General features: G+C 30.2%; 1 protein-coding gene across 5 annotated transcripts in view; it reads right to left on the bottom strand.

The window, feature by feature from the left end:
• Window positions 1-203: 203 nt before the first annotated feature.
• POSTN (periostin) overlaps window positions 204-11,905 on the bottom strand; it is a 32,781-nt gene continuing 21,079 nt past the window's right edge. The window contains exons 17-23 of one of the 5 annotated variants that reach the window (XM_016218757.2): window positions 11,382-11,462; window positions 9,042-9,131; window positions 7,573-7,660; window positions 6,798-6,877; window positions 6,333-6,416; window positions 2,006-2,047; window positions 204-978 (exon numbers count right to left, since the gene is read on the bottom strand). In XM_016218757.2, the coding sequence (XP_016074243.1) occupies window positions 941-978; window positions 2,006-2,047; window positions 6,333-6,416; window positions 6,798-6,877; window positions 7,573-7,660; window positions 9,042-9,131; window positions 11,382-11,462 (503 nt within the window). In that variant the 3' untranslated portion in view covers window positions 204-940. Of the gene's footprint in view, window positions 979-2,005; window positions 2,048-6,332; window positions 6,417-6,797; window positions 6,878-7,570; window positions 7,661-9,041; window positions 9,132-11,381; window positions 11,463-11,905 lie in introns of all 5 variants that reach the window. The other 4 variants (XM_016218754.2, XM_016218758.2, XM_016218756.2 and 1 more) reach the window with 4 other exon arrangements.

The following is an 11,905-nucleotide window of genomic DNA, read 5'->3' as shown; positions in this document are numbered from 1 at the left end:
TGCTGATTAAAGGTCATGGTGTATTACAGATTATTGATGATTTATCTTAACCCTTTGAGGAGAGTAAATGTCTTATTCACCTTTGGGTCCTCACAACTTCATATAGTTCTGGGGTTATATTAGGTACTCAGCTCATTTTTAACTATTTATGGTATAATGATTATTTTTTTAACAATAGTTTTAAAAATGCAAGAAATGCTAAATTTATTCAACTTCCTTTAATGAATATTTGTTATAAAAAAAGATGTAACAGTCCTTTTCCCATGTCCAAACCACCTATTTAATCTTGAGTTTTCTGAATTACTCAATCTGAAATAATTCTCTTTATACCTCAAAAAGGGTTCTATTGAAATATTTGAGATAAAAATATGTACTGTAAACAGCATATGATAAACATTTCAAGAGTACAAAATGAGTTGTAGAAATACATAATTATAACAATTTACCAGTAAGCCCACATTGCATTAGAGATGTGCAAAACCTTTTGATGTATGGGTTGATTTTTTTTAACACTCAGCACCCTTTTCCATAAATTACCTTTCCACAGAGAAGTAATTGATTGCATGAATTTTGTTTATCCACTAAATAAACTCAAGGCTTAATCTTCTGAATAAGATAATATCTCACCACTGAGATCTGAATTGTAATGAAGCCAGTGATAAGGATTTTCTTTGCGGCATCCCAAAGTTCACCAGAACACTTAATGTCAAGGTGTAAAAGCCTGTGAGGTGTTTGAATTCCCTCAGTTCTTTTTCCATAGGCGGTTAACCCCACAATTTCCTTCATATTCCTAATTTAAAAATTTAACTTGCATTCAGAATTGTTCAATGATTGATTTTTTGTGATGATGGCTTTGCTCCTGAAGTCAAAGTGGTTCTCATAATTTTTCTGTAATGTCAGGGTTTAGGGTTGTATAAACTTTGTTGTCTGGTCTGGATTTTTACTGAGAAGGGCCTTCTCTTGATCGTCTTCTAGATCCTGATTTGGAAGAAGGGAGAACATATAGATTGTAAATGTAATGAAACTTTAGAGTTTAAAATATAATATTCTATGCATAATTATATCTAAAAGACTGTATTTATTATTGCAGTAAACTTTAGATTATGTTTTCTTAATAATATATTTTATTTATGATGATGAAATCCAGATTATCCTTTGTATAAAGATATATATGAAAATGAACACTTAAAGAGATTTTAGTTCTCTAGAAAATTTGAATGAACTTGGATGTTCAGAAGAAATCCCTGATAAATTTTTCAATTAAAAATTACTTGTATCATTGTTGTTGTTTTTATTTCAAATGTCTCTATTGGATTGGCTTAAAATCAGATATATCCATAGTTCATTTATAAGACTTGCAACTTATTTTGACAGACTGTAATTATTTTAGAAATTCCAAATTTGTAATTTATTCCAAGTTCCACAAATCAAATCTTTGATTTTTGAATGTATCAAAATGTAGGGTAACCTAAGTGGAAGATTAGAAAATGCACATAAGCATAGTTATGAAGAATATTATAGTTCATGGGTGATATTTACATATATATAATTTACACATTATATCAAAATTTTGTACAGCTATATTAACAATATCCTATATGTGGACAGTGTTTATGTTTCAAACTATAACCTTATCTCAAAAAATAACATTTTACAGATTTCAGGTCTTTCTGTACTTACCTTTGTTCTGCTCTGATATTTAAGGATTTCATTTCATATTAACTCTATTTAGGTCTTCCTAAAGGGTTTCAAAATATCTAGCACTTTAGATGAGTATAATTGCTTTTACCTTAATATTTGTTATTCTTAGATTTTACTAATACTGCAAAATATTAACAGTTTATTCTTTCTTTTCATCAAAATACTTTGTCCCTGAATTGGCTAACTTTTCTCCCTGACAGACAACAAAAAACAATAAACTATATTAAATCACTCTTTTTCTTTGGTTTCTTTTAACATAACAACACGTGTTACATATGCACATTACTATAGTCAATACATTTACCTTGAACTCTTTTGTTGGCTTGTATCTTCCTCACAGGTGTGTCTAAAATTAAATAGTTATAGTAAGAAAAACTTCAAAATTATGACTGACATCAGACAGGAGACCACAGTTAAGCAGAAGAGTATAATGTTTTAAATAAACAACTCTTAAGTGTGTAGATTTTCTTTTTTGAAGTAGTGAATTTCACAAACATGAGGCTTTTGCATTGGCAACAGACAAAACAGAAACTTATTTTTCAGATGTAATAATGAATGTTCACTATTTGAAAAACACAGTTTCATTATGACATTTGGAGCCCCATATAGTTATTTACTTTGCAAAAAGTAAATAACTTACATGATTTTTCCACCCTTTTTGTAAACAGCATTACTTTATGATGAAGGTATGTTTAACATTATATAAAGCTTAGCAGAAGTATCTTCATAGATACATACTCATTTCTATTTGTAATGTTGTCAAACTTCTGCTTCTGTGAATTATCATTGTCAATTAATTCATGATTACCTTTTAGTACTTGAGAACAATAAAATAACATTGGCCTAATAACTCTAGAAACATAATAATAAGCAATTCAGAGCATGTGTGCCTACATATCCCCAGATTTAATTCCAATCCTACAAGACCATTTTAAAAAGTAACTATTTAAACATAATAAAAACTTTCAATTTTAAGAATTTCAAGTGTCTATAACTGTGTAGTTTTAGGCTGTTAATGTTGCAAAATATTTCTAAATTCCCTTGTTTTTCTTTTAATTCATCAATAAGATCTACCTGGAAGACCTAAAATCACATTTTTCACTTTCTTGTTGGGCATAGTTTCCTACAGCAAGTTGTTTTTTCTGCTTACCTTTATTTTTGCTTCAAATTTTGACTTCTTGATTTTTATAAATCATTTATATTAGACAATTAAGTTTAATATTCCATAAAATGTAAGGCATGAAACTGTCACCAACATTAATTTTGGCTATATGACACCAAGTAAAAAAAATATTTTAAATTCTTTTTCTATGTGGCAGATTTCCAACATGTCTTTTGTTTCCCCAGAATATAAGATGTATGTGATTTAACACCATATTAGTGCTATAATAAAATACAGAACTGTGAAAAACTTCATTCAGTTGGATAGTGGGGCAAAGTTTATGTGAGATAGAAAAGTCTGAATTACAGAATATGTTTCAATTACTATAGTTTTTCATAACTTCAAATTTATTTGATATCAAAATATGGCTTATAAAATATTGTCAAGAAAAGATGGGTCCAACCTTTAATTAATGAATAAGACAATTTTTATAATGGACTTGTTAAATTCCAAATAAGTTATTGTACAATTTAAAACAAGATCAGAAAAGTATTTGTAACATTACTTTTCAAAATTAGCACTTACACTTGGATTTTCTTTCATACACTTGACAGCATCCAATTGATGAGGACCCAGTTTCCTAATTCATTACTATTTTGCTATGATAATATCAAAATAAGTGTTCATCATGGGAAACAAATGTCTTTAGAAGAAATTGTGAATAAAGTGCACAAAATCAGAATTCCTCCCACTGGCATTCTGCTATCTCAAAGCGAATGAGAGTTGTATCAGGACATGTTTAGAGAAGGAAAATATGTGGTGATAAACCAATCATACAAATGATCCCAACAAAGGCCCCGTCTCTACCGCATGTTTTGTGAAACATGCGAAGTGTTTCAGTTCAATTATTTGTAAGATTTTCATATTTTTATGTGACTATTATTTTGGAAATTTAAAATAAGGCATAAAATATTGATCAGGTTAATGTTAGTTGACCAAAATACTGGTAGCAGTTAACAGCACTGTGATCTCATATGTACCTAACATTATTCTAAGCACTTTTCATATATTAACTCATTTAGATGTAGATAACACTACTAGCCCCACTTTTCAGAAGGAACCAAGGCAAAAAAAATTATATATATATTTGTGTGTGTGTGTGTGCGTGTGTGTATCAGCTTAAGTTAGTTTGAGTTGGAGCCCAGATTGGGAGTTAGATGTACAACCTGATCCGCTATTGTCTAAAAAAGCCATAAATCTCTATGGGTTATATAGGCAGATTTGTCAAAATCTCCCATGAGCTTTTTGGTTCCTTTCTCCATAGTTTGATATTCCTCCTTAATTACTTTAGTAATTTTGGTAAGTATAGTTCTGCGTATGATAAGAATAAAAAACTTTATGCATTTTGTGAGAACAATTTTTAGTGGAGGGCTCTGCAGTATTTTAGTGAAAAATCATAGTATCAGTACCAAAAGGACCGCTTAGTCATAACTTAAATGATTGAAGAATACACTCAGTTCTTCAAAATGCACTAGATGTATCACAATATGAGCAATTCTGATGGAAAACTCCAAGCTTAGAGATAAAGACCAAAGTTTGGATATAGATCAATTATCTATACTCTCAAAGGGGAAAAAAAAGCCAGTCTTGCATAACCTAATTTTTATTCACACCAGCTTCTTTATAAATCAGTGTCTCTTAAGATATAGGTAAGAGGATACTTGTAACTCAGGAATGACCCAGTTATTTTACAAGACTGAAAAAATAACTAGCATTTTCAATCAATATCCAGATACTAGTAGTAATACTGATTATACTACTAAGAAGAAAAACCTTGGAAATGTTTAAGTAAAAATTCATGGTGTGGCATGGTGGAAACTGATGCTTTATAGATATGCAGAGAAACCATATAGTGGAAACTAAAGGAATAAACCTCTGCAATGAATAGAAACATGAGTTAAGGAAGAGTCTATTAACCAAAAATAGAATATCATATTCTTAACTTGTAGTAGGTTTCTCTTCTTTTCTTGAGTGAAGCTATTCTTAAGAATTTAGTTCATTGTTTATCATAGACTTGTTAATGGGAGTTTATTAAAGAGAAGAAAACATACTAACAAAGTTTAAGCTTAAATAAATTAAAAAAATATACACAGGAACTAACTAATTCATTCTCTAAAGATAAATTTTTTTAAAATAAAAAGCACTGCCATTCTACAAAGCTGTTTAGTGTGGCAAGGACTAAAAAATTTAAAATAATTCAATTTAATCTTCAAAATGTTTTCACCTCTTCCCTCAAATTCATATGTTTTCCTTGCAGATTATTAAGCTTTTGGAGGTAGATGAGCTAATTCTGTATTAGATGTTACAGAAACCTCTGGTTCCATTAGAGCTTTGGCTGTGTCACATATTCCCTGCAGTCTGAAAGGAAATCTTGTATATTTCAAACATATATCTTTCTATTGAGGGAAAATTCAATCATTGGTTGAACAAACATTATTTATTTTTATAATTGCTAAACAGTATTAACACTATATAAGAGATTTTATCGGTATTAAAATAAGGAATAAAAAAACCAATGATTATACATGGTCCCAAGATATTTATATTTCCTTGGACAGAATGATACAATTTTCAAAATTTTAAGCAGAAAAGCCATCTGGACCATACTTTGAATAAGCATTCTCAAATTTTCTCAATTTAAGCTATATTTCAAGGAGAATATTTGATATTTCTATATAGTTTAAATGCTTGCTTCTCTAAAACAATCTGTTGGCATTTTGTTCTTAATAAAAGAAACTTAGAAATTCATTTATTCAAATAAAAACTATCCACATTATATTTATAACATTTACTGTTTCTTCAGAGTAAAACTGCTTTTAGAGTTTGCATAAGATTTTGAATTTTTTTTCCTCTTTTGCCTTTAAAAGTAGGTCCTTTTAATGCCATAGACAGAGAACATTCCAGAGAACATTCCATACTTTAAAGATTATGATTAATTTCATATACAAGATAATTTACATTTCCAGGTACAGATTATCACTCAGACTGTTAGAAGAAACAAATCCATTCCCAAGAATGTAGTTTTAGGAAAGAAAATTACTAAGTGCAATGGAGTTTTTCTAGATCTATGAGCTTAAAGAATTCATAAACATGCCTTGTATTATTGTTGTGGGAGCAGTGAATACATTTTTTAAAATATAAAAATATATGTCAATTTGGGTTTGTTCAAATAACTACCAATTTTGTAACTTTCCCCTTTTCACATACTTAAAATCTTCTTACAATCATGTATATCAAGGCAAAAAAATATTCAGTGCTCCCCAAGCTTTACACCATACTTTTTAAAGACTGCTTACGCTAGTAATCATTTCTTTATAAATGTTAATTAAACTATCATTGAACAAATAAATCTGTTAAGATAATACATGATGCCATCTTTTTAAAAAAATTGTGAACAATTAGTCTTTAAAAAGTTGAAGAACTCAGTCACCAGACCTGTTAACATGTTAGTTGTTTCTCTTTTACTAACCTCCCTGAAGCAGCCTTTTAATTTCTTCATCTTCAAGTAAATGACCATCACCACCTTCAATGATTTTGGTGACTTTGTTGACCTCTGAGAGGATACATGTTTATAACAGAAATTGGTGTATGTAACAAAAAAACAGGTGACCTGATGTGATATATAATGGCATCTGCCCAACAATGAAATCAAGACCAACACTTGGTTCTTTCTCATATTTTAGTGCTGCTTTTCAATAAACTTATTTTCTTATAAATCTGTTGAACAATATATAACAAATATGTAACATAACAATCAATAAGACTGTCATTTAAGATTCATTCTATATGTTTGGATTCTTTTCTTATGTTGGTATAGAATTTAAACAATAAAATGATGTAGAATAGAAAATATACATGAAGCCTCAAAGATTATTCAGACTTTGCTACAGACAGCTTAGGTAAAGTCATAGTCTTATTTTTTCAGTATGCTGACCTTCTTGAAACAATTTCTTCAGAGTTTCTTCTGTTTCTCTATCACCAGTAGTAATCCTAGTATATTTTATTTCAGGACCAAAAGGAAGGACACTAAAAATAGGTCTAAAACAGAGGTAGGTAAACTTCCTCTGTAATGGGCCAGATAGTAAGCATGTTAGGTTTTGTAGGTGATATGGCCTGTGATGCAAGTATTCAACTTTGTAGCTGTAGTGTGAAAACAGCCATGACATTATACCAATGAATGGACATTATCCATTCCAATGAAACTTTATTACGTAAGTATGTTGCATGGGCCATAGTTGCTAGTCACTTGTTTAAACAAATACTTATAGAATAGTTGTATTCAGAATTTTAGGCTAATTTATTGGTGGGAGACTGATACAGAGGTTTACTGAAATTACTGATTGTTTTATACAAACTTGTATATATTCTGGTATGTAGATGTGTGGACCTTAAGATTAATGGAAAACCAAAGGAGGGAATGGTTTTAGTTCTAGGATATAATCATGTATTATATAATGTGTATGATACACATAATAAAAACAATTGCTTATAGATTTGTCTACAAATTTCCAACTCAGAGAAAAAAACAGATTACAATTTAGAATAATCTTATATCTTCCAAAAATAAATAAATAAATAAAATTACTTCAGTAACCACCATAAAAATGACTTAGTTTGTCCAATAATTCTTATAGAGATATTTTAGGATTAACAGTAGTTTGATTTTTATAATCCAGGCATATTTCCATCTACAGAATTAAAGATTACCTGTAATGATTCGTTCTTCCCTTGTCTCTTTTTCAGTTATTTCCACAGGGACCCCATCAATGATTTTGGTGTATTTTTTAATAATTGGCTCTGAAATTAGGGGTAAAAAGATGCATTTGATTCATTGCCTTATGGTGTCAAAAGCTAGACATTTTAATGAGTAAATGTTTCTCTCAAAACAATACCATTTACAATTTAATTATACAGTCAAAAGTCAATTCTTGAGCATCTCTCATTTCAAACAGTTTTGGAAAAATGTCACGGTTGTAGAACAAAACTTTGATGTGACAACCCTTTTATGCTGATACATCAGCATGACAAAAAGCCTCTCTCAAGCCGCTAAAGAGAAAATGGAGGGGTATGAGTCAGTTTACCACTAAACCTCCCATTGTTAACACCTCAGGAAATTGTGCTGGAAATATTTTCTTTTTTTGTTTGTTTTGTTGCTGATGAAGTGGACAATTAGCATAATTTTAAAATGTAAAGAGACCATCAAGTGTGCTGATGTTGCTAAAGGTGTGAAAGTGCTCATGAAACAATGATCACAGGCAATTGTAGAGGTCAAAAAATTGTTGTTGATTTGGATAAACAAAAAGCGGTTAGCTAGTGATAGCTTTTTGGAGGCAATGATATGTGAAAAAACAGTGCTGCATATTAACCTCCTGAATGGCATTCCTGGATTGAGAGCTGAACATGATCCATTTAAGATGAGTAGGGGATGGTTTGACAAGTTTAAGAAGTGTTTGTTTATAGATTAAACAGTACGTTAGACAGGATAAAACAAGGCATCATTTGGGGGTCTGGAATGAATTAATTCAATTTACATTGTTTCTAATGGGAAAAGATGATTTGGTTTTCCAACAAATTGCTTCTCAAACTTCCTTCTGAAATGAATTAAGTTTGAGAACCAAGGTTCCATTGTAATCATTTTGGGGACATATCTCAAAAAATTCAGATCAATAGAGATCTAAAAGCTCATAATTGTGCCCTGAATCAAAGGCCTTCAATAAGCTAAGTCTCCATGTCATATTTTTTTCCTGACTATGGAATGAGTATTTAGTTGGAATCCAGTGAGTTCTACATTATTAGAATGAGAACTCTATGATAATCCTAACAGTGTCTTACTAGTCAGTCTAATACAAGGGCTATTCTTTTCTTCCAAGTCCAATATGTCCTTTTGTTGACCTTGCCATCATTCTATTTCATAATTATCACCTCATATAGAGAAGTAATGACAGGTTTCTTGAACCTGGTGACTTAATGGTTACATTATTTCCAACTAGATCAATTAAAAATAAAGTATATTTTATTTGACAGGCTAATAAGAACCCATTAGCTGAGAAAAGTGCTCCCATAATTTACATAAAACAAAAGCCAAGAGAAAACACCAGATGTTCAATATATTTAAACCAATGCTATTTTAAAAGAATCACAAGAATCCAAACCAGGCACTAGGAAACACATAACTAACCTCCGTGGATTACTTCAGTTACTGTTTCACCTTCTTTAATCAATCTGAATTCAGGTTCACCTTCAATTTTCACCTTTGTTATTGTTGGTCCTGATACATTGTTTTGGGAGACAAATTATCATGTTAAAGTAGTCCTCTAAATTTACCAGAACAGGAAATTTATTTCAACATTTGTTGTTACTCAAACATGAAAGTGGTTTCAGGCTTTATGAATTCAGTTTTAAACATTTCCCATTTTCTTCAAATTAGGCAGTATTTATGAGAGGAAAAAACGACTCAGTCTATTGGTATTAAAATTAGTTTAATCTGCAAGAGCATTTAAATTGATTTGTAAATACATCCATTCATTTATGGTTGTAAAGTATGATCACACAAAATATATATGGCTATACTTTGTAAATCATACAGTATTTACAAATTTGAATTGCCCTGATACTAGTGTATATCCTACTTTACCACACTGAGATTGTCTCTTACTCCTTTCTTATTAAAATTTTAATTTAATTTTAATTACTCAGAGTCTTACACTTTTTAATCTAGTGAGCATAAGATTGAACATTAAAAAAATCTCAAATTTATGCCTGTTTTTAAGATACTGAATTTCAGGTTTTATGAGGAAATGAATTTGAGTACTTACCTTCTATATGCAAATGACTCAAAACTTTACTAAGTAATAAACAGTCCTTCAAATGAAAAAGTTAAATGTGTTGAATTTGACTTGCAAAATGATTTTGCTCCCATAGAAAATCATTTTGAATGTTAGAAAGCTGATTACTACATTAGTTAATCAAGACTATTTCATAGAGGAGAAGAAAAATAAAGTTCAGTACATTTTACCCATTCTGTAACATCCTTCAACAGTTAAAGGTAACTATATTTGCTTATCTTTGAAGGGATTTATTTGCTTGTCCAGAAATTGTCAATTACCCAGAATTAAATAGGCTAGAACAAATTAAAATCGGGAAAATAAAAGTATAGTTCTTTTAAACAATAAATATTTCACACCATGATATTCCATCTATGGGGCTAAGGGATATTTAGTATCAAAACATAAGGCCAGGTTTTTAAGGTGTAGATATTTCAAAAGGAAAGTACTTAAAGCATTTAAGTATAGAAAATGAGTTAATAAATTATCTGAATTGGCATTTCTTTAAAGGAGCCTAAACTGATATTTTAGAAATATCCTCTATAGTTAAGCTCTATGAAGGCAAGATTTTTCATAAAAAACTTTTCTTTTTCATATTTATTTCCAGCATCTAGGAGAGTAACCAGCACAAGAAATGCTCATTAAGTATGTGCTGAAATGAATTTCTGTTGATTTAGCCTTAATTCTGAAATTTGGTTAAGCATCCTTTTTTAAAATAAGAAACCTCTCAAAATTGTGCCTTGGAGTCCAATCTATTTAGTGAGAATTCAAGAATCATCAATAAATCTGCAAAAGTGCAAATAATGAGAAGGAAATATCAGTCACATTTTAGAGCAGGACAATTATAAATGGCTGCCAAAATAAGCATTTGTCACATGAAGATGTTTAAGCATGGAAATAAAATTTATTGATGTCTGACTCTTAGTAATAATTAACATACATGAAATGAAGGTGGTGCAAGGATGTTGAAGTTGGCTAACATAGACAGTAGGGATAGAAAGAAAACTGTTTAATGTTCTAGTCTGAAACATCAAGACATGTTTAACTCATATATAAATAAATACACACACACATATATAATGTCTACAAGAATATATATGTTCTCATATATATAAGTTCATGGCTAGAACTAAGGTTTCTAAGATTTGACTTGCTTGGTGCACCAGCTATTATTCCTTCTTCTGTTTCTGGTTATCTAATTTCAAAATATATCATGTGTGGCTGTAATTTTAAAAGCTTTCATCAATGTACAATTTCTGTACTCTCTTAAGTTCTGTGATGAAAAATACCTGAACTTTTTGAGTTTCTTGTAACAGTATAAAAGAGATCCATGTGGGGAGATTGGAAATGAAACGACAAAAAACAGTATATTCTCCAAAGGAATCTAACTGCAGTAAAAATGCTCAGGATTTATTTATTTATTTATTTAGTGCTAACGCAATAGCCAGTTAGGTTCATTTGAAACTACTGTGTTTTCTCAGCACAGAACAAGCAAATGTACTGAAAGTATTAGGACTGAACAATCTACTCTGTGAAATAATTTGCATTCCGTATTCTTCAGTAAGATAAGCATAAGCATGCCATTGGTATAGAAATATTTAGCATGTTAGTTTCAAAAAGAATGTAGATACATTCAGTCTATTATATGGAATTTTTTCACAATAAAAGGAAACATGTATAACATTGATTTTTACCTTCAGTTTTGATAATAGGCTGAAGACTGCCTTCAATCACTTTAATTTTTGGTTCTACAACTTTGGTTATAATTTTAGTTGCTGAAAGTATAGAAAGTGGAACATAAATGATGTTGACATAAAAACAAGCTGAACAAAATCGGGTTTTTTTGGTTTATTTTGTTTGATTTGTTTTTGCTGGGTATGGAGGTATCAGATATGGCAATATGTTCAGGGAGTTGATGCAGGGAATATTCATGGTACATTATCTAGTAGTATATTCTCATGGCCAGATGTTGAACTCTGAAGTCCAGGGACTTGAATTTGTTCCAGTGAAATATAGACTTACTAAGTGAGGAGTTCTATCTAGAAATCTATAATTTTGAACTGCACCACTAAAGCTCTTTACCTTCTTTTGTACTTCTTGAAAATATTGGCTGCATAGCAACAGAAGACAAATAAACACGATTAATTCCATGCAATTAATAATATCTCAAATTGCATTGTTGAATTCTTCCTCAATTAGAAAAAAATAATAGAAAAGG

Source organism: Miniopterus natalensis, chromosome 2, assembly GCF_054644295.1.
Source record: "Miniopterus natalensis isolate mMinNat1 chromosome 2, mMinNat1.hap1, whole genome shotgun sequence".
Taxonomy (NCBI): Eukaryota; Metazoa; Chordata; class Mammalia; order Chiroptera; family Miniopteridae; genus Miniopterus; species Miniopterus natalensis.
Note: the sequence above shows the minus strand (reverse complement) of the source record. Positions and strands in the feature narration are given on the sequence as shown.